Source organism: Meleagris gallopavo, chromosome 1 (genome assembly GCF_905368555.1).
Source record: "Meleagris gallopavo chromosome 1, MGAL_WU_HG_1.1, whole genome shotgun sequence".
NCBI classification, from domain to species: Eukaryota; Metazoa; Chordata; class Aves; order Galliformes; family Phasianidae; genus Meleagris; species Meleagris gallopavo.
This window is the reverse complement of record NC_139404.1, coordinates 83,839,991-83,863,908: the sequence shown is the minus strand read 5'-3', so window position 1 is coordinate 83,863,908 and position 23,918 is coordinate 83,839,991. Positions and strand designations below refer to the sequence as shown.

The following is a 23,918-nucleotide window of genomic DNA, read 5'->3' as shown; positions in this document are numbered from 1 at the left end:
TCCAGGGACAGTGACTCCACCACCTCCCTGGGCAGCCTGTGCCAATGCCTCACCACTCCTGAGAAGGCGTATCCTAACATCCAACCCATATCTTTGTACAGCTGCATTCAAAGACTTTATTGGGTATTAACACCCAGAATCCATCAATGAAACAGGGAAGAGCTGCTCTCACTTAAGGAAGAAGGAAATGTCTTCAGAGACATGTGCTTTTGCACTTCTAATTAACATTCATTAAGGAGTAATAGATGTAGCTTAGCTACCAAAAATAAAACTAAAAAAAAAAGGAAAAAAAAGGAGTCTCTATTTGACCTTTGTCTACACTACTGTTATGCTCATACTAATGTAATAGGTGAACTATTAGTGGACTACTAAATCACCTTGGTCAATAATTCTACCCTAAACAATTTTCCTGAGGTCCAGCAAAGCTTGAGACAAGGTGAGTTGTTGAGCTTGTAATCTCTGTGTTCCACACTTCAACCATGAATGTTGGGTCAGCTTTTCTGCTCATGGGATTAACACCTCCCTCTCAACAGCCAAAAGATGAAGGCTACTCTATCTCTTCTGGAGTTGTGGAAGCCCCACTGGCAATCTTATGCAAGGACTTAAAGAAAGAGTTTTGAGCAAACACGGCTGATTTTTACAGCTCAAGGACATCTGCTGGCTGCTCCAACTGATGATACTGCATTGCTTTGATCATGCAGGGCTCCTTTGATAATTCAGCATATAAAACTACAGCTAGGCTAATGTGACAGAACCAACTGTCTGTACAGAGGTCTGTTGCTTGGCGCAAAAAGAAACAGATTCCCAATTTCCTTCTTTTATTGGCACCATTTAGGAATTAGTTTTACTTTGGTCTGCTGAACACTTCTTCTAGCTACAACATGTGCATCTTGGCCTAGCAAGTGGATTTGGAGTTATCTGAGTCATGGTGGCTGCGTGGGTTTTTTTTGAGAAGTCTTTTTCCAAGGCCTGTTGGAGAATGAGAGGTTTGGCTTCACATACTTCGAATCACGCATTCTGTATTCTTCCTTCAGAGCAGTGAGAAACAGTTACAGTCAGGAGTAGCTGAGTGTCTATGTAAAAATAAGTACAAAGAATGTATTTGGAGAACAAAATAGAATTATGTGGGATCAGAGCCTCATCCAAATGTTGACCCGTGCCCAGCTTGAGAGAGGTGTTGACATTGATCACGTAGTCTGACAGCCTTTGTGAGCTCCTTGTTTATGTCTGCCCGATAGCTCTGAGCTGGTATTTGTTTTGCTCCAAATTAATCCATATTATGTGCTTTAACTGCAGCCATCCCTCAATTACATGATACAGGAGCATAAGCAAACACTGAGTAAGCAAAAGTCAGAGTGAGAGTAAAGAAGGGAAATCTGTAAGTTGTTTTGTAAAAGCTTATTTATAACTTGATGATCTTAGGCTGAACCAAACGCCCACTGAATCCCTCTGCTTTCTTGTTGGACTCCTGGCTTCCACTGTCCCCTATGACTTCTGAAGTGGAGATGCTGTGGCCATCCTCAGCATCTTAAACTTTTGAAAAAGATCTCTGCAAAAAATAGAGATGACTTTAATTAGCGGCAAGTTGAGCAAGGTCTGGTTCAAGCAACCTGTCATCTTCATTCTGTTAGCAGAAATGTGCTGCATCAGAACTATTTGGTGAGGTCTTGTTAATTTCCTCCTGAGTAAATGCAGCTGAGCCCACACCTTGAGTGCTGTGTTCAGTTTTGGGCATCTCACTACAGGAAAGACATCGAGGCCCTGGAGTGTGTTCAGAGAAGAGCAGCAAAGATGGTGAAAGGTCTGAAACACAAGTCTAATGGGGGACGGCTGAGGGAACTGGGATTGTTTGATCTGGAGGAGACCCAGGGAAGACATTATTGTAGGCCCCCTAGTTTACTTACTTTTGCTAGCTTGCTAAAATGTTTACTAGTGTTAGGGACAGATGATCTAAGTAATGATATAGTTATTCACTCCTAATTGTTACTGCTACTGCAATAGTTAGAAACACCAGTCAAGAATAGGGTTTTTTTTTTTTTTTTGCCTGTTTCTCTACGCCTGCAGTCTAGAGGACAGTTTTCTCATGCGATGATTTACTCCTATAGTCATTCGCAGAACAAAGCAGCCTTTACATTAGTGGTATGTACTACTTTTGGTCTCTTTTGAGCTGAGTCCAGGGTTATGATGGTCTCTGCAGTCTCTGGCATGATAAATAAAGACACTGCACCTCCTGCAGCTGGCATAGAAGTCACTGCTATTGGCTGTCTTTGTATTTCATTTTTTAGAGAATGTGGAGATGCAAATCAGTCAGAAGTGCTTGCAGTTTGGGTACAGCAGGCCTGCAGTTTGAGTCTTCAATACATGTCCTTTTAATAGTAGCAGTAATGCTGCTGGAAGGTCCATGTAAATCTGATGGTGGTTCATAGTTGGATTGCTGTGATGAGCACAACATGTATCCAGCACGTTGGAGGTTTCACAGAAGATATTCAGTAGGAATCTAACTTTGGATTTCAGATAGCAAGTACGCAGAGTATAGTAATGTTGATTTGGAATAATGACTTTTAGTCTTCACAGCCAGGCTATGGACCAAGCCCCTGTTAATGAAAAATGTTATATGAAAAACAGCCATACCCATTCAGGCCAAAAGTCTGTCTGTTCCACTCCAGGCCATGAGACTGACCAGTCATTTATGATGACTGCCCATTTCCTTTGGTGTAAACTGTCAGTTGGCAGCTGAGAATTCAGTAGACTTAAAATGTGGACCTACCAGTGGAACAGAAACAAGGTAAGGGTTGCAGGGTTGATGGTATGCGCTGTTATCCTGGCATTGTTCCTAACAACTGGGTAAAACAAGGGATGCTGGGTTTTGGCACTGTGGCTTGGGATTAGTACTGCTGCTGCCTTTGGGATGGCTGAGATGTAGTTACTTCTGTGGCTACTATTCCTAAATTGCATTTGCATTTTTTCCTACTTTGATCCATGGCCTTCAACAGTTCAGTGTATTGAGTGAATGCATCATATTTTCATGCAAGTAGATCAGATGGTCTCTGCCAGAACTGTTTTTGTCAGCCAGAGCTTCAGGTAAAGCTGAACGTCTAAAGATAGCATTTGAGGATTCTGACCAGAGAAGGAAGTGTTCTGGCGTGTCACAGCTAATGAGAGCCAAGGACATTTCAGTACTTTGGAAAGAATAAAACAAATTTCTCACGAATGAAGTTCTATTCATGATTATAATCAAGATTTGGTAATCTCAGGCAAAGAACTGAACTCATAGCAGTAAAGACAGAATCTAAATTTTCTCCCCATTTCTTGAATTGATTTAGATCTATTTACTGAAACAGCAGAAATAATGATGTGATGTTCTGCACATGGATAGAGCTAATATTGGAGGTTCAATTTGATCCTGAAACCCTACATGACACAAATTTTGCAAATCTTGCTGAATAATGATGACAGCAAGCGGTCAAAATTCTTGAAAGCTACCTGGCTGAAGCAGTGTGCATTAAATCAAAGTGCCTGTCCAAGTAGGCCTTTTTTCCTCGTTTCCCTCTTGTCCCTGTCACTTATTACACATAGCTCATACTCAGCCAATACATTTTTTACAAGTTTATTTGTAAAAACTCTATTTCTGTCTCCCTCCACATTTGAATTATTAGATGTCAGCGTGCACTTCTCAAAGTCTCAAGTGTTATCTTGAAAGAGACTCCTTTGTAGTTATTGAAATATTACCAATGAGAATAGTTTGTGCTAGAGTTCAGTGTGTCAGCATTCATGGCAAATATCCTTCATGTGGATTAGCTAACCAGCATTCAGCTATTTTAATTAAAAATCCTGGACTGCTACATGTGTTATTTAAAGGTTGTCATGCTGTAGCCCATAAACAATGGCATTTCGGCAACAGCTGAAGTGACTGCACTGCGCATGACTTTATTAGTTTGTTTAGCAAGTTCTAATGAAATCTTTGCAGGAAAGATCTCTTAAGAAGTATCTGTCAATCTCCCTCTTGCAATAGTTCTTATAAAAACCCACTGCCATTAAATCTTCCAATTGTGGAGAAATTGCAAGGGAGGAGAAGGAATTGGCCTCAGGTTGCTTCAAAATAGAATATTCTGCCTGACTCAATGCTCCTAGCCACTGTACATGATTCAACACTTAAGAAGCTCTAACGGGATTTAACTGAGATTAAACTCCAGCGCTCTCCACTTACACAAATGGCCAGAAAGCCACCCTACCCCCCACTGGGTGCTGTCATGTGTTGCCTCCCCTATTAACCTCAGAAATCCCTGAGCACAGACTGAGATGTAATAGGCTAATTGTTTCTCATTTGAGAGATAAATGCATCCTGAACTGTAAAGCTAGAGTGAGAGAGGTGGTGTATCCTGCCCAGGTGCACATGAGGTAGCCATTATGAGATAGAGTCAGACAGAGATGTTATCGCAGATCTTAGCTGGAGATTTTGAGAAGATTGATGAAGTCTTATGAAAGTAAACTTCAATCACACTTCTTTTTTTTCACCCCTTTCATATGTTTATAGGACTGAAAAAAGCTTATGGCTACCTATTTGATTTTTTTTTTTTTTTTTTTTTGCTGAAACACAATTTGTCTTGAGTTTTTCAAGATATTGTTTGTACATATTGTGTGTAAACACTAGATTTGAAGCAGATAAGCTCCAAGGGCTGGGCTTTCTGGCTTCTCGAGGAGAGATGCTGAGATTCAAATGACCTTGGTACGTGTCCAGCTTTCTGAGGGGGCCTTTAAAACCCATCATGGCCCTTAAAAATCAAGACTGTGCCTATGACACGTTCTTCAAGTGGAAGCTTGCACAAGTGCACGAGTCAAACATGCTGTTGCTCCATTTTTCCTGCCTTGGCAAGAAAATCTTTTACCTTGAAGATGAATATATTTCAGGGATGAGTTAAGTGACTGAATTTCTGAGGACTTGTGTTATGTACATGCAAAATGTACAATGGGGAAAAAAAACCCCTGAAGATCAAGCCATCTGGTTTTCATTCTTACTTTGAATTCTGATTCATCATATCAGTCACACATAATCTGCATGCTTGCTTACTTTTCTGAGGACAGCTGGAATGATCACATCTCTATAGCAGGGAGCTGTTATCTCATAAACATCCCTTATTTTTTAGCAGATGAATTCTTCAGATGAAAATTGCAAAGCAGCTGAGTACTTAACACTAAAATACAAGTTATTTATTGCCAAGGCCATGGGATGAAGGAAGTTATTTTCTAGAGGAGCTTACCTTACCTTCCCACCCACGTGTAACTTCAAGGCTCTTAGCTCACTGCCTTAAAAGATTGATCTCGATTTTATGATGCTTTTAATCGGTATTGTTTACCAGGGATTAGAGGCCGGATGGCAAATCCTGTCTTGTCCAGGGCCTGATGCTGCTAATGCTGTCCCACATACTCCGTGATTGTGGCTACCCCTGCAGCAGGCCAGTGAAAGTTCTGAGCGAGATGTAGCTGTAGGGATGGCTCTCTTGTGCCCCGAGGGCTGCCCTGAAGTGACAGCACTATTAGGTCTGCTCAGGAGTTCCTTCATCCTGGAAGTGTTGCCTGGTTGGCTGCTTTGTTTGTGGGGTTCTGCAACTAGTCTTCAAAACCCAACTCTGGAAAGATTGTAATGTAAGGCCTAAACAGAAGATGTCTTTTACTTAGCAGTTGACAAGACAGAAAACATACAGGTAAATGTGTGTTTTGACTAGATGCTTATTTTCTTTTGTTTTGGCTCAAGGAAGTTGCTATTTCACAGAATCACAGAACTGTAGAGGTTGGAAGGGACCTTTGGAGAGCACTGAGTCCAACTCTCTCCTATAGCTGGTTCCCTACAGCTGGTTGCAGTAGGTTTATGAGATTTCAAATAATAGTTAAATGTTGCTTAATTTATGGTCAGAATATGTAGATAGTACACATGGCACAGGTAATGGCAAGTTGCCAGAAGGTCAGAAAGGAAAAATTAAGAATTATTTCTATACAGTAAAATATAGCTGTTTGCTGAAGCTTCCACTCAAGTTAAACTTTGTTTCCTTATGATTTATGACCTCAGGTTTTGCCTACATAGTCTCAGCATGCTTATAATCTACTTATGAAAAACAAGATTTTTCTTCTATGGGAGTTCTCAAAAATTTGTGGATAAGAACTTTGAACAACTTCCCTGGCCTGCAGGTAGTCAAACACCTGCCACAGTGATGGGCTCCACCTTTAAACTGAAAGAAGGATATAAACACTTATTATGGAACTGAATGCAACATGAGGGTGGTGTCTCTTCACTTTCTTGGGTGGCCACATCAATTATGCTGTGGTAAGAACTCTTTGACGTACTTGAAGGAACAGTTGGGAGATAGAATCATATTTGTTTCTTTCTTTATATGATCTGAGTCACGTTGAAGAAACTGTGCCATTCTTTTTCAGTGCTTGGAATGGCAACTCTCATCTATCTACTTAAATGTTGAAAAAGTACATGAGGAAGAAAGAATAAAAGACTAAAACAAAATTGGTCCTTTTCATAGCCAGGCAGTGGGTTTTCTCTTGAACACCATTTAGGCGAACACTCATGGGGACAGTTCTTGGTTTGAGCCCCATGCAGCCTGGATTCATTGTCCTGCCAAGCAATCCCCTGCTTCACAAATTGGCCAGTGGAATAAACAGGACAAAGACAAGATGAGCTGCATGTCAGAAAGGCTGCAACATGACTTAGTATCAGTTTGCACCATGCTGTCTCATGTTTTACTGCTTTTCACAGTGGAAATGGCAAGACAGGACAGGGGCCAGAGAGGACTCTTTAACTGCATCCCCCTTTCATCCTTCTCTTGTAAATATGACCCTGTTCTGACAGCTTAGGTCTGATTAATGGGCTTGAAGCCCACAGATGGCACAAAGACTTTGGGACTAGAATTCAGTGGAGTGTCTAATTCCAAATGAAAGGACACACAATAAATCTTTAATCTATTGGGAGCTGATTGGGGCAACTGTTCATACAGCAGCAGCTTGTATTCAGACAAGACACACTCATCACATTCATCAAAAAAAAAAAAAAAAGAGAGAGAGAGATTAAACTATTTAAGATTAAGAGCAGAAAGGAAAACTGCCTATAGTTGTCACTGCTAATTATTACTTGCAGCTGTAAAGCCAGTCCTTTGCCTGTTGCCATTGAAAATTAGGATTAGGCAGTGTCACAGCAGTGTATTTGCCAGCTCTAGCCATGGCTTCATCTCTCACTGACAGTGTCCTGAAGGCTTGTCCCAATTACAGGAAATAATCACATTTCAGGGCTGCTGCTGTACATTATTGCACCTGGAGTAAAAGGTCCATTAGTCAGAATGCAGGACATAAATTCCACCCAAAGAAATTAGTGAAAGTGGTGTTGCCTGGTATAAGCTTCTGGGTCTGAAACTAGACATAGGTCTCTATGAACACACAGCTCTTAGGAGAGGGATGGTAGAGAGGATACTACAGATGTCCTTTTGCTTCAGGAAGCTTATTAGTACTCCAGCAGGATCCAGAAATCCTTGAGAAGGATTATGGGTTCATTGCCTGAGGTCTGTGCAGACTAGTATGGAAATGCAGCCTTTGCTTCCTCAGTCACTGAGGCAGCCAGTTTAACTTGAAGTGGGATGGGAGAGGACCAATTACTGTGCTTTACAGATAAAGATGTACAGATTACACCTGGAAGCTGGAGGGATGCTAGAGCAGTAGTGTATTACAGACAGTTAATCATGCAGAGTCTGAAGACCATATTCCTCTCCATTCTTACCTGTTAAATGAGCAAGGCCACCTCCATGTAGAAAAGCTGGCAGAATTGTGGTGCAGAAATAAGAAATACCTGCATATCTGTAGTTCTACAAAGAGAAATGATATCAGCTGCTATGATAAACTGGAATAGAGAAAATAACTTTTTTTGCCTGATGCCATCCAGCACCAAAATCAGCTAAGCTTTTAGGTGTGACGGGGGACAGTCTCTTCAAGTTATTACTTATAAAGCTGTTGCATTTAAGAGAGATGCCCACCCTTGGTTAGAGGAAGCAATAATATTTCAGCGTGATTTTAGGTGTTAAATTTTACACATGCACATTTAATCAATTTTGGAATTCAGAATACAGGGAACTAAGAAGAAGCAGTATTTAAAAAGATACCGATTTTGGCAGCCTAGATTGTAATTTTAAGCTTGGCAAAAGCTTGATTGGCAAAAATGAGTCTCCAAAGATAGATCCACAGTCAATCTCCTGTAGGATTTTGCTTATGATGTCAAGACTTTCCCTGGATGCAAAGTGCTCCTCTGCCAAACCGTGCATATATATTTAACAAGTGAAATCAGATTAAAGCTGAAAAACAGGCTTGTTTGCATGGTGTTATCTCAGGCTGGCACCCGCTGCAGCTGATTTTTAAAGCTGTTCTCCTTTTAATGTTGTTATCTTACAGAACACATAGAAAATCCTATATGTCTTCATCTCCTCCATTTATTCTGGATCACAGAGAGATTCTTGCTTGAGCAAATGGTATGACCAACTGCTCTGACTGGCAAAAAGCACATTCAAGAGAGGCAGACTAAAGCAGCTGGCACACAAGATAATTCAATATTTAATTTGCAGGCTGTCTACTCTGTTACTGATCTTTCTCAGTGCATATACCCTTCTCAGGAGGGCTAGGGACTGCCTTATTGCTTAACATATTACATGATTATGTCATCGTCATCCTGCCTTATTTTTCAGTGATTAATGCAATTACAATTTCTGAAATTTATTCTAAATTCTTTGTAATGTTGAAACCAAGGGACCTGTTGCTGATTGAGCTTCTAAAGCTTTGTTCAGTGGAACTACCATTCTTACACACACACACAGACTTATATTCTATCTCTACTGTTCATGATGATGTTCACTTTACTATTTTGGCTTACTGAATTTTCTAAAAAAACTGACAAGTTTTTGGTCAAAGGCTATTCTTGATGGTTGTCAGAAGATCAGTGATCTCTCTTGGTCTCTACTTCTTCTTTAATGAAATAATTACTTCAGTAAAAATGCAGGAAGGGAAGTAGTATGAGTGTGTAAGATCTATCAGATCTTTGGTGCAGATTGTTGGTGCATTTAATGTCTTACACATTCACATGTAGTGTGTATCATAGAATTGCTAGCAGTGGAAAAGACCACAAGATCATTTAGTCCCAGTGTCAGGCCATCACCACCATGTGCACTAACCACATCCCTCAGTGCCACATCTACATGGCTGTTGAACATCTCTGGGGACCGTGACTCCATCATCTCCCTGGGCAGCCTCTTCCAATGCCTCACCACTCTTGCTGAGAAGAAAATTTTCTTAATATCCAACCTGACCCCCACCCCCCCCCACCCTGGCACAGCTTGAGACCATTCCCTCTCATTCCTATTGCTAATCATCATAATCAATATATTAATATACTGAAAAACATACAACATTTGAGGAATATTGTGTTGATCACCTTTGCCACAGACGCACTTCTGTTATACTAATAGCAGACCTCTCTTGTGCCTTCAGTGTGTCAGGAAACAGTCTGGGAGGTCTTCAAGACATTCTGGGATAGACTGCCAGAGCGTGAAGAGTATCACACCTGGATGAGCCTGTGTGAGGAAGGAACAATGAGCATTTTTGAAATGGGCATGAACTTCAGTCAATCTGAGGAGCACCGAAGTCTGATTGTGAAGGTGAGTGCCACACCAGGTCAGTGTTTTCTCCTAAGCAAGTGTATAATGTTCCACCACTAAAACCTGCTCAGTATATGACAGGTGGTAATATATGGGGGCAGTTAAGATTTAAGGATATGAATATTCCCAGCTTTTGGATCCATTGTTCAGAGATCAGGCTGTCTTAAAGTGTATAGTGGTTTGTAGCTCTTTCTTTAAAAATTACAATTGCTCTTTGCAAGCTAGATGAAACATAAGAGAAATCTTAAAAGTCTGATCAGAATCAGTAATGTTAGGCTAGTGTGGACATGCTGCTGTTTTCCTTTCTGTTTTTTTGTGGACTCCCGTGTTGGGAATGTGAAGTGACTCACACTGAGGAAGTGAGCGTGGAAATTACTGTGGTTTATGGGGAGAGAATTTTTCTGAGCCTGCATGCTACTCTTCACTGGTGGATACTAGCCAAAGTTTGCTCCTGTGATTTCTTGTGGTACTGTTGTCCTTAGAAGACTTCACAAAAAGACACTTAAACAGAACAAACAATTGGTTGATGTGTTGGGCTCAAAAGATCAAATTAAATGGAGTTACATCAAGCTGGTGGCCAGTTACCCCAGGGCTCAATTTTGAAGAGAACTGGCCCTGATGTTTTTATCAATGACTTGGATACAAGGATTGAAGGTATACTGAGTAAATTTGTGAACTAGGAGGACTGCCTCAAAGGTAGAGAGACCTTGCAGAGAGATCTTGACAAATCAGAGGGCTGGCCAATCACCAGCTGCATGAAGTTTAAAAAGAGCAAGTACCGGATTCTACATCTGGCTAGAGCAACCCTGGCTATATGTAGAGATTGAGGGGTGAGAGGCTGGAGAGGGGCTGTCCCACTCTGTTCTGCATTATGCAACCTCACTTTGAGCACTATGTGCATTTGTGGGTGCCACAGTGTAAGAAGAACATAAAACTACTACTAGTGTCCAAACGCAGGCTGCAAAGATGGGGAAGGGTCTGGAGGTGGATGGACTGAGCTGATGGGACACCAACATGTGCTAAGGAGGATTTAAAGCTGTCACCAATATGTTTTATACAGAATATCACAAATCTATCAGATAACTTGAATACAAGAAACAAAAAAATAAACATCAGCACCTCAATTTATATTTCAGCCAAACAAAAGGTGAGAGCACTCTGTCTCATCCCTCACCAGCCAGCTTCAAAGGGTCTCATGGTGTATTTTTTAATACACATAGGTCAGTGTGGATTTAATTGCTATTTCTAGTATTGAGTCACTCTTTCTCATACGTGCTTATGCACAACTTGCTTGTCAGAGGGTGAAACCTCTTCAAAGCAGCTCTGAGAATATTAAGTCCAGAGGCAGTGGTATCACTCTACTTTTAAGAACATCCTTCCTCCTGCCAGTCGCTTGCTCCAGGTTAATGTGGTTGTAGCAGATGGTGCCCAGCTCAGCCTGTGGTACCAGGTGCATGTCTTAAAGCACTGTCCTGTTTTTTTACCACATTCACCAGCTAAGCTGACTAAGCTGCATAGGAAAGCTTTTCCCTTACTCATGGGAATCTTGCTTCTCTCATTACAGCATATTCATTGATTTATTTAGTAAGCTGTGACAATATTTATATTTATTCCTTAGATTATATTCTTTAAAATGTGTAGCACTTCTTACCTTAGGACTGCCATCATTTCACAGCATGCACAATACGTATAGCATTAAATGTGTGAACAGTCCACACACTCAGTCGCTTGAATGGAAGAATCACTCATGCACTGAGATGCAGAAAAGCAAAGTATGTGGTCAGTGTCAATACAGCCTGTAAATTCTTTGTCTGGCCATTACACACCACATTAAATAATCCCGGCTTTTAATCTTCCTTTGCTCTCTTGTGTTTGTGAATCATCTGTAGTCAGCAGTTCAGCCTAGAGCCTGCAACTGACCAAAGTATTTCTGCTTTTTTTTTTTTTTTGGTGTTATGCATTACTATGGCTATTACTGTCATAGTGCTTAGATATTTTTTGAAAAATCTCAAAATGTCGACAAAAGTGACTACAGATTTCCTGAGAGCCATGTACCTTTTGCTGTGAGATTTACACACTGCACCCAAACCAATGATTTATGCCATTAATCGCAACAGCTACCGCAGGGATACGATATCTCCTCTTGAGGTACCCACCTCAAAAAATGGGCATGTTTTTTCACTTTATAAACTATGGAAATAATGCAACAGTTCTGGTGTGGCCAGCGGAAGTGTTTTGACACCTTCTTTCCTGTTTTTCTGTTCTTTCTTAAACCGAAGATCTGTTAGGGCTCCTATCAAGTTTTTGGATATTCACAAATCTTCCATAGAGGCATCTGCTGCTGACAGTGATTAGAAAAAAAAAGTCAAGCTAGGTGTACTGAAAGTCTTCAAATGACAAATTTTTGTTTCCTTTTTTCTTCATCAATCTCTAGCATGTACAGAAAAATAAGTACAAGGAATTTGCAATGATACACTTTTTATTTTAGGTATTCTGGCATTATTTATATTTCCTATTCATTTGATACTGTTAGTAAAATATATAACAAACAGAAATGCACAACAATTCCTGTTTCTGTCATAGAATTAATGCTGTTTTGGCACTTTAGATGGATTGGTTCATGTTACTGACTTCCTCTTTCTTGAGATCCCTTATTAATTTGAAGTACTGAATGTATTATCTTGAGTGTTATGTTATATTCAGTGTAGCTCTGTGGTGGTTTCACCCTAATGGGCAGCTAAACTCCAGCACAGCTGCTCTCACTCCCCTCCCAGCTGCTGTTTACTTCAAATTCTGCCGAAGAATCACAAAATTGCTGAGGTTGGAAAGGACCTCGAGAGATTGAGTCCAATCTCCTTGCTAAAGCAGGTTCCCAACAATAGGTCACACAGGTAGGTATCCACATAGGTCTTCAATATCTGCATATAAAGAGACTCCACAACCTGTTCCAGTGCTCCAATATCCTTACATTAAAGAAGTTCTGCTTTCTGATCTGAATAATTTGCAAATACTGTAAGAAATATTAGAGAAACAAAAGGAAAAAAAAACTTCATCCTTAATTCTCCCATTAGTGAATTTATTTGTATTAATTTTACACTAAGACAAGGGAGGTTTAGGTTAGATATCAGGAGGAAGTTTTTCACACAGAGGGGGTGACGCACTGGAACAGGTTGCCCAAGGAGGCTGTGGATGCCCCATCCCTGGAGGCATTCAAGGCCAGGCTGGACGTGGCTCTGGGCAGCCTGGTCTGGTGGTTGGAGACCCTGCACATAGCAGGGGGGTTGAAACTACGTGATCATTGTGGTCCTTGTCAACCCAGGCCATTCTATGATTCTATGATTATATCACAGGATGCTGCACTGAATCTTTAAGCGTGAAGCATCAAAATTAAAGGAGCTGAAGGTGTGAGAAGGGAGGGGGAGGAGGAAAAATGGTATTTCCAAGATGTTAAGAAAGATGTGAAGTCAAGCCCATTCCTGTATCATTGGCAGTTCTTTTTAGAAGCAAAACCAAAATCACAACATTCAGAATACACTGTAAGCATTCAGCTTCTGTTGAATGATACTGGTTTGTACTTTGTACTGGTTTGTACTTGCTACCTTGCAAATACTTTGATTGCTTATATTTTTAATGGAGCCTCAAGTGATTTCACATTGGGAATTTGATGCATGACTAATAGTATATATGGTACTTCAGCAAGAAACAACGACAAATCTTGTTGTGAATATCCATGAATCCATAAATGTACTGCAATTACAAGTGGAAGAAAACTACACATTCTGGGGAAGAAAAAAAATCTTTACCAACTAATTTCTATAAATGGATTAGGTCATGAATCTTTTCCAAAGGAAAGGATGTGATGTTTGGATGCTGATGAGAGAAGGATTTGGGCTGTGCTCTCTTTGGTGGGGCTGAGAACAAAAAGTCTAGCCATAGAAAGGGGTTTGTAAGACAGCTTTGTCTCAGAACCAACAGGCAGGTAGGAAAACAAGGGATCTCCAAGGTAGTGACAGGAGACACCCACCAAAATTGAGTTCAGAAAGCTCCTGGGCCAAGAAACAAAAGCTGTAGCTATGTTGACTCAGCAGCACACATGTTTAGTATTGACCTTTCACAGTCTGTCAGCAGCTCTATCTGTTCTGGAGCATGGACTAAATGTTTCTGGATGCCACAGCAAAATGCCTCCTTAGCATGCTGAAATGGGCACTGAGCAATGTCATCTGAGCTTGCCTGAATTCTGAGTTTCTTCAAAGTAATGAGTCAGCACCCCATTGCCACTGTTTAAACACTGCCTCCTATTTTTAACCTCTGATCATCTCATACAGTAGGTGATTTTGTCTTCCTGTAATGCAGAAAGACCTTTTCTCCTGTCCATCTTCAGCCTATCCTGTGTTCTTCCTTGCCAACATGTCTTTCTCTGTTTAATCCGATGTTTTCATTACAGATTTCAGTTTATTTTGATAGCTGACTAAGATAACTTTATATTTTTTCCTTGATATCAAGTATATCCAAGTTCTTCTAAATCAGAAAAAAAGCAGATCTCTTCTGCACTTTCAGCACCTCCCCTTTCTCTCTCTCTGCCTGCTTAAGGACACAAAAAACTTTCTTCCATTGCCCTCTGCCCTCCTTAGAGCTGTTCTTTTAGATTTTCTTCATTTTCTTTCTTATCCCCACACTTATTGTTGTCCTGTCCTTCCATTGACTTTGGCTCTTTTTGCACTGCAAGTCTTACACTTCTCTAATTTTAAAATAAAACAAAGAAGCTGAAACATTCAGAAAACGTCACCATATGTTCAAATCAATAAACTCCAGTTGCTTCTCCAAGTCTTATTTCATCTCCCTTTCATCTCTTCAGCTTCTTCTGTGTGGATTCTCTCTCTGGTCATTCTCCCCCAGTTCCAGCCTGATTCTTCCTTTTTAATCTCCCTTGACTGCAGAGGACAAAACCGTCAGCCATGAGACCTGTGCTTACATCTTCCAGGCAGAGCTCAGAGTCAATACTTCATCCTCATCGTCCTTGTCTGATCAGCTCCTTTACCTGGCAAATCTGCAGTTGTTCTTTGTTTTCTATGTTTTGCATCTCCCTAGACAGCACTGCCTAAGACACACCGAGAAATCATTTATGTCATGAGTGTTCACCTCACCTTTGGAGTTGATTCCTCCTGGACAGACTGGACCTTCAGCTAATTTCTAACATTACACCATGGATCTCTAGCTTTTGCTTCAAGTTGGATATGGCTAAAACATTTTCTGTTCCACCATATTTCTCTGCTATCTCTCCTTTTGCTCATTGTAGACCATCTTTGCATGTCAACTGTCAGAAAACTGCTAACCATCCTGGCCTTTTCCACCAGCTTCCATTCTGGATTTTGTCACCCTTCCTCTTGAATTGTCCCATCGCCTCAGCCTTGCCCCTGTGATAGGATGGTTCTGTAACACACTGTGGTGGGTGAGAGGACAGGCAAAGAAAGAATATTTTCTTGGTATGGCTTCCCTGTGTCAATAATGTGCACTGGTGAGTTGAATAAAACACACTTGGAACAATCCTACACAGGTGGGATTAAACTAACATGAGATTACTAAAGATCTTTTTGACGTTCCCTTTACCTTTTTCTCCTGCCTGGAATTATCTCAGAAAAGATATTTTGTCTTCTGTGCATCAGGATTGTCTCTTAGGATCAGGCAAAGGTATCCCATATAATAATTTTTTCAGCAATTCATGAGTTGAGAGAAGCTCATCCATCTGGTCAATACTGTGTGTGATTTAGAGTTGGTGGTAACGTGTATTTAACGCTATGGACTCGTAACAATTTTTGATGGTTTTGTATTATATAAAACTAACTGCAGGCTGTTGAGAAGGGTAAGCACCAGTGCAAATGACAAAAAAATTATTTCCTAGCTTTGGAAGAGCTGGTATGATAATGTTAGGAGATGCCCGAGGCAGCTCCACTGAGTGAAGCCTTTCCCTGGAGTTATGGTGTGGCTACTGCTGCTGTGTGTAGCTATTTGTAGATAACTTCAAGTGTTCAGTGGGTAAAGATATTAATCCCTGCAGGTTCCTTTGCGGTAGGTAGGAACATGTTTATAACTCCCATCTTGCACGTAATGAGACTGCGTCAGATAGGAGAGGTGATTTGGTCTGGGCTATTCTGTACTGAGAAACCAAGCCAGAAGTAGAACTTTAGAGCTCCATGCTTCTAATTAGAGGGAAAAGGTTCCTGTTTGCCGTGATATTCAAGTATATGTCCTCACCCCAGACTGGAATGTAAATTTCTCATATAAAGGAGCAGAAAGCAATCGCTACAAAGCGTTGCAGACTGTGCCAGCTTAGCCATAGGGAGATGGTTCATTTCCATATTCCCAGTTGGAAAATCAGGAAAACAACAAAAAGCCCAACCCAAACATTTAATATTACTCAAAAACAAGTCTTGTATTTCAGACTGGATATTGAGATCATCCTTTCTTTTTGAATTTAGTGTAAAATGTCAGATTTTAAGTGTGATATAAAGCTGCAAGATGCCAATAATCTCTCTGCAAACTTTGTATTGGCATATGGGTTTTGAGGGATGCTTGTTATTTTATTGGCCAATCCATTTATAATTTACTTTTAACGTATGCAATTCTTCAAACTTACTTAATTGCACAAAAGATGTGGTCTACTATGAAGAGAGAATATTCTGTTCTGAACTGGGTGAATTAAGGAATAATCCAGCCACCCCATGAAGAGGCCATCATTCCATACTTGCAGTATTAGGCTTTGCTAGTTTACTACAAAACTGGACAAAGACTGAGCTATTTAATATCTTTTTTAAATGGAGATATAGAGACAAGATCTGTCATGTTTGTTATGTTTATTACAGAATCACAGAACTGTGGGTGTTGGAAGGGTCCTCTAGAGGTCATTGAATCCAACCCCCATTGCTAAAGCAGATTGCCTACATCAGGCTGCACAGAAAAGTGTCCAGACAGAGTTAGAATATCTCCAGAGCAGCCTCTGCCATCTCTCTGGTAGCCTGTGCCACTGCTCCGTCACCCTCACAGTACAGAAGTCCTTCCCAGTGTTTGTATGGAACTTCCTGAGTTCCAGTTTGCACTGTTGCTCCTTGTCCTGCCACTGGGCACCAATGAAAAGAGCCTGGCCCCATTCTAGTCGTTGGCCATCAGGATAGTAATTAGGCCTCTCATGCTTCATCAGTCCTTCTTATGGTTTATCAAACAGAAGATTTTGCAATAGCAAGACATATTAGGTGGGACTTGTGACCTGAGTGTAGGAAAGCATGATGCCACCAGTTCCTTGGGGCACCCCACCACAGAGCGGGCCCAGAGAACCTCTTGTGGGGAGCACCCTTCCTGCTCGTGCAAAATGATCAGGGTTATACTGACCTCTGCTGCCAGAGGTCTTTGTGGCTGGGCAAGCAAAGCTGTAGGGCACATACTATCCAGAGGAAGAGCATTGCCACTGTGCTTAGGACAATATGGTTTTAAATCAATAGACAAGTTGCAGAAATAATGCATTTCTTAAGACGTCTTACTGGTAAATATCTAATTCCTAGTTCCCAGAGCAGCAAGAGATCATTGCTCCTGCAGGAAAAGGCAGAAAAGCAGAGCATCTTTTGACACACCTAGTGCTCTTGCAGTCTCTGTTGCTGAGTTTCAGTTGTATTTTAGAAATGTACTGTGCATTTATTTCCAGTGAAGGCTTTGTTAATAAATTCTGAAGTTAACAAATGAACATGAAATAAATGAAAGATAATTGTTTTTGCATTGGAAAGAGACATTTGAGCTTCTTCCCCCCTTATGATTCAAGTATAAACAGGGTTTGTTTGTTTGTTTTCCAGAAACTGTCCTATACAAAGGAAGCAATGGCTGGGTGAGTACATTTACTTTGCATTTCAATCTGTCTGGAGGTAAGAGCAGGGTTGAGTTGTGACATTTTGTGATGTTTTCTCTTTTATCTTTTTCTTGTCAGCTCCTGCACTGACTGGTCATGTGGGTAAGTCATTTTCCCTTTTTAAATAGCCTCTTGCTTAGTCCTTTCTCCTGTTTTTGCTGCTGGAGTTGACGAGTGGAAGATGAACAGAGTTTGCCTCTGTGCAAAAAGGCTTATAGAAAAGTATGCTATGTGGTAGAGAAATCCTGTGCTTCCTGCATGTGAGCCTCTCACAAGCTGTCCTAGCATGCTTGGTGTGCTGAAAATATCCCAGCCAATCTGGGGCTTGCACTTTTGCTTAAGTATGTCATCACCTCATTGCCAGTCAGACATGCAGGCAGGCTGTTGACCTGGAGTGGTTTAGTGGGGGAAATCTATTTTGGGAGAGTTGTATCCCCAGTTGCTTGTGTCAGTGTTCTGGAAGTCTTGTGAACCTTTTTCAAAGCTAGTCCTGGTCATCAGTATTAAAAAGAAATAAAAATGTTAGAGAGGTGTTACAGGCTCCTCACACTTTTAAAAAGGAAATAAAAATGAAAACTTGTCTGAATTCTGACTTCTTTTTTACCAAAGCAAACCTAAACTTGAGCTATTATTTTCATTTTTTTTTTTTTTTTGAAATGGAAGGAAAAACAGTTCAAATTATTACTACCCCATTCTCATAAAATGTAATCTAAAACTCTTATTTTTAGAACAATTCAAACCCAAACAACCTTGTGCTAAACTCCTCTCAAAACTTAGCAGATTCGATCCCCTGCTTTACCAGCCATGTTAGAGCTATGATAAATAAGTAATTCATTTACTGGAGAGTGTTCACCCAATAGGTTAAAATGAACAAACAAACACCACACCAAAAACCCACCCACACTTAATGCATTATTCCTATATTTCATAACCACAGTATTACATATTAAATTTAATAAAGTGAGATGCTAAGGGCAAAGGTGATGCCTAAGAGGTTGTTTTTTTTTTCTTTTTCCTTCTGAGCTGAACTTTCCTCTGACATGAACACTCCTCTTAGCTCTAGGTCAATTGTGTAGTGTAAATCCATACAAAACATAAAGTTGACCAAAGTTTTTTTGTGCTTTTCTTTTCAAAGAAAAAATAACAAAAATCAGGTGGATTTGCTCTGGACAATGAAGCATCAGAAAGAAATAAACATAATTTAGTTTGACAATATTAAAAAAGTATCTCATTCTAAGAGCATTCTGGATACCTCTACACCAGAAGGTTTGAGATGTGAAATTTAAGCCAAGATCACAGGAAAACAAAGCCACAATTGGCGTGCCATGGGTAGACAATGTCTCATCTAAATTCAGACATCCTCCATCAAGAGGAATGGGGGAGATATTTCAGTATTTCCACCAGACAATATTCTTTCCTGCAGGAACATGCTAGACTTTTCAGTAGACATCAGAATAAATAGAAGACCTTTTTTAAAATTTTCTTTAGGAAGTCAAAGTACACAACTCAGGATCACCCAGTCCTTAAGGGATGGTATGAGAAATCCAACATCAAGACCTTCCTGCACAGGAAGAAATGTGAGTACAGTTCTGCCATTTCCTGGGCAGTGCTGTAATCACCCATGAGCTTTTCTGCAGCAGATTTCACTGGGGCTTACCTACATGTTTAGGACCTAGTGATCCTGTAGATACGTGTTTAGTGCAGGGCAATACAGTGAATTGAGTGTAGCTGTTTTACCACTTGGCTGTGATATCTCCGTTGGAACGGGGAATTGACCTGGCCTCATGTCCTAAGAGATGGAGGGAGTATCCTAAAGCACCAGCTATAGATATCTAAAGGAGATGTTCAAATGAGGCTCCTCTATTGCCAGGAGAAGATAAGATTCTCCCCAGGATGTCTTGAAGCAGGAGTGTGCTTTCATCTATCCCCTGGTGAACTTCATTTTCTTTGGTTACTGCACAGAAGCAATTATTTTAGTTCAGAGGCCTAGCATTAGGTGTGTTTCTCAGTCTATTTTTACCATCAATAAGAACAGAGGAATTATCAGTAGGTTTGTTTTCTTTTCTAGAGCACAGGCCAGGCACAAGAAACTAAAAAGTGTCATGTTGTTTTTTTTGTTTTGTTGTGTTTATTAATGAGCTTTGAGCTTTTCTTTCCCTGCGAGACTATTGCAGGTTCATTTCCCTAATTCAGAGCTGATCTGGAGCTGAAGACAGATTCTTGATATCTGGTATTTTAACTGCATTAGCTTTCTAAATTAAAGTATGACTGTGATGAAATCTACAAGCAACTGAGGAATTGAAGCTATGATTTAAAACATTTAATATGCCTAATACACGCCTACCTACTTATGAATACTGTTTTTATCTAGTTGGAAAGTGCTCATTTCAGCTAGTTAAATGCTAAAATAGTTTTGATGTAGCCTACAGAAAGGTGGCTTGCACTTGTGATTTATTTCCCAGAATAACTCACAATCCAGCATTACTGGCAATTACATAACAGCAGGATGAAAGTTGTTCCAGTAAGTCTCACTCATGCAGTAGGTTAAACACCTCGCTAGCCTGGCTTTTTAAGGAATTGAGGGATTAAACTAAGTACCATGGAGGAGAAAACCTCAAAGGAAAAGTAATATACGGGAAACAATCTAGATTTTTATAGAGCATCCCAATATAAATTGGAGTTTTGCTTAGGCTGGAAGTGTGAGAACACCCCATCAGCTATCAGCTTTTAATGACTTCTTTATTCATTAGGCCATTGTGACTTTGCGTAATGAATTTTGCTCTTTCAATATTGGAGGATACCACATGAAAATAGGACAGTTGTCCCGTCTAGTTCCTGGTGGGTGAAAAACCAGATTTTGAGAAACAACTGAAGGCAAAGAAGTAGCACAAAAATTCTGCAGTAGGAAGCCACTGCTTGTATGTCATAACTTTCTCAAATGCTACACGCATTATAGCATCCTGAAAAAAACATAAGGAGTATGGGATAGCTGGGAAGGATGAACATAACAATGTGCTATTTTTTACTTCTTCTGACCCACATTAATGTCAAATATAGTTAAATAAGTAGAAATGTTTGTTTCTACTTGCTGATTGTGGACTCACTGAAATTAGGCATAATGAATCATGTCCAGACCTCCTTTGTTCTGTCTGTGTACACGATGTAAATACATTGGCAAATTTAGGATCCATATTTCATTGGTGGTAGCAGCAATGGTTGATGACATATCAACTCAAATTTTGTACCTTTTCTGTAATCACGCCTAATGAAAGAAAAGAGTTTGTCTTCTATTCTGGGATCATTTCAAGGGATGAAGTCTGCCTGCAGTGGTTTAGAAATATACCTGGACTCCTTTTTTTGCCTCCATTTGAAGCAACAATTTTGCTTGTTTCAGATGTTATTGAGCATCTGCGCAGCTTTACCCCATGTGAAGAGTTCCAGACTATTCCTTGTTAGTTGTGTATTATCTTTTGTTCTCTCTACTGTCAGATAAATATGAAAGGTTTATCCTGCTTTAATTAAAAACAAAAGAGTTTAAAATTCAAAATCTTCCTACATAAACATTAAGATAAATGGAAGTAGAATTAAAAAAAAATAATAAATCTAAATGCAATGCTCAGACTTGAATTCTGTACTTGGATAAAATATTTCAAAATTGCAAGCTTATTTAACTCTATTAGTTACACCTCTGCTTAAAAGGTTTTAAAAGAGGAAAATCAGAGCATAAATATTTTTTTTCTTCCCTTTGAGAAAGGCTTTTAAAATGAGCATTGACATAATAATGTTTAAGAAATGCTTGACAGAGCAAATTAGACTTTGAGACAGTCGAATTGGTACATGAGCTGATGAATATAAAAAACTTGTAGTAGAGATCTGGAAGCAAATTTGTGCAGAAAGTGAGGTTGATCACACCACAGTTTCTTAAAACAGCATTTTTATCCTCCTAAGATGAAAGTGATAGCTGTTAATGCGACCAAATTCAGTTCTTGCCTGGTCTTTCTTGATTAGATTGATTAGGGTTACACAAGGCTTTATTTAAGCCCTTGGCTTTTAATTTTCAGCCTAGTGTGAGGTAAAATTTTGTCAGAAAACCAGCTATGCTTTAGTGACCTGTATTTAAAAAGTTGAAGGAGGAGGACTAATGCTACATGGTGGAGCAGGGGTTCCCTGCAGATTGTGGAGGACTCAAATGGGGGGAGGTAGATGTGTCCTCAGGAGCTGCAGCCTCTGGAGATCCAGTAGAAGAGTGAAGAAAGAGGAGTCCCCTGGAGTCTCCTGCAGCCCCTGGAGAGCCAGGTAGAGGAGTCAGGAAAGGAAGAGTGAAATTGAGCCTGGGAAGGAATGGGGGGAACAGTGGTGTTTTAATGATTATCTATTCCTTGCTACACAAATCTATTTTCATTAGCAATAAACTAATTTAATCTCAGTCTGTTTTGCTTGTGATGGCAATTGGTAAGCAATCTTCCTGTCTTTATCTCAAATCACCAGCTTTCTCATCTTATTGTCTCCTCTGGCCTTGGTGAGGAGGAGGGTCAGAGAGCAGATGGGTGCCATCTGACCCTTAGACAGGCCTAACGCTGCACAAAGTTAGGTGCTCAGTTGGGTTGGTTCAGTAGCCACTTGGGTTTTTGTGAGATGTCCCAAGCTACAGCACACACCTGCAGAGAGCTGGCAGGTATGGTGTAGGTGAAATCTGTGGGTGGTTTGGCCAGAAAAGCCTTAAGGACCTTCTATGAAGTGCCGATGTGTGGGCAGTGAAAGGGAGTACTGCAGGTCTCAGGTTGAACTTTGAACCTGGTTAGTCAGCAAGCCACAGTTCTGTCTGACCTCTTCTGAATAAAAGGGGTTGATATGAGATTTAGCTGGTGTGTTTATATGAGTTTGAACACTTCAGCACAGCAGAATATTACAAGTCCTGTAGCAGAGTTGTTTCACTGCACATCACTGTGTTTTTTGGTTTGGAAGGAACCTTAAAAATCATCCTATTTGACCTCGAGGTGAAGGGCAAGGGCATCTTCCTCTAGTAAGATTTATCTTTCCGCTCTTGGGAATCATTCCAATATATACTGAGGTTGCCAAAGAACAGGAGAAAAGTTACCTTGTTCCAAGCTGGCTGAAAGCAGGTAGCAGTGTCCACGAGATGGAAGCAGACACAAATTCTTGTGTTCATTTCAAAGCTTGTGTAGAGCTTATAGGCTTTAGTTTAAGAAAATGAAGCTACAGTTTAAAATCTTGAATCTGTGTTTTCTGCTTTGCTCATCTGGAGGTTATTCTATTTTTTGTTCATATTTTCTGATTGTTACGTAGGTTTCATTCTGGCAGCTTAATATTTCCTGAACTTACTGTAGTGTAGCAGTTAGTCATTATGCACAAGATTAAGGCTATGCCTCCCAGGAGAGGATGGGTGAAAATGTTATGGGTCCAAATGGAAAATTAATCTTACAATCTGTTTATTGGTAAGTGTTGAATGTTTGAGAGAAGCACGAGAAGAAGCAATGTTTGAGATTTTAGTTAATGGGAAATGTCACATTTTGTCACATGCCTGTGCCCAGGCATCTCAGTATGCAACTTTGGATATGTTTGGCTTGTACTGGAATGCTTTGTTTTCTGGGAGAGAAATATAGAGACTGACTATAAATCCTGAAGAAGGCAAAATATCCATCAACTGTGATTTGAGTACAGACTGCAGGATCAATAATCTATTATGTGAATAAAAAATCAGACCTAGCAAGGCTAGAAAAGCATGGCTCAGGTAGTAAAATAAGCACTTGTGTATGTTACAGTGAAGATTCATTGCCTCAGTAAATACTCAGTAAATTACTCAGTAAATTACCTTATGGCACACAGATATGTCCACCAATAAAAATGAGTTCCTTTGGAAATGGGAGAAATATCTTAATACAATGAACTTCACTGATCTTTAGAGCTCTTATTTTAGTGTTCAATTGCTCTGCAGCGCTTAAGTTTCCAATCTTACACATTTGACTGTCTGTCTTAAAATATTTGACAAACTTAAAGAATCAGTTTCTCTTCATTCAGGAAACACTTGTTTCTATCAACATCTCTTTCACTTTTGGTAACTTGACAGTTGTTCAGGCTCCTGAATTTGTTCTAAGGAATTTGGATTTACTCTTAGAGCAGAGTCAAAGCTGTTGTTTTTTCCTCAGACAGACCATCTTCACAGTCTTCGTCTGATTTTTATTTGAAGTACTTTCCTTCTTCATATTTTGGCCTGGAATCGGTGGGTGTTTTTTGGTGGTTTTTTTTTTTGGTGTGTGAGTTTTTGTGTAAACGTAATAATTGAATTTGGAAGCTGGTACTTTTGAATGATGAGT

General features: G+C 40.0%; 1 protein-coding gene across 1 annotated transcript in view; it reads left to right on the top strand.

The window, feature by feature from the left end:
* Window positions 1–23,918, top strand: part of IMPG2 (interphotoreceptor matrix proteoglycan 2) — a 55,571-nt gene that overhangs the window by 4,957 nt on the left and 26,696 nt on the right. Inside the window, exons 3-5 of the mRNA XM_031556307.2 lie at window positions 9,526–9,692; window positions 17,531–17,562; window positions 17,662–17,685. Of these exons, the coding sequence (XP_031412167.2) occupies window positions 9,526–9,692; window positions 17,531–17,562; window positions 17,662–17,685 (223 nt within the window). The remainder of the gene's footprint in view (window positions 1–9,525; window positions 9,693–17,530; window positions 17,563–17,661; window positions 17,686–23,918) is intronic.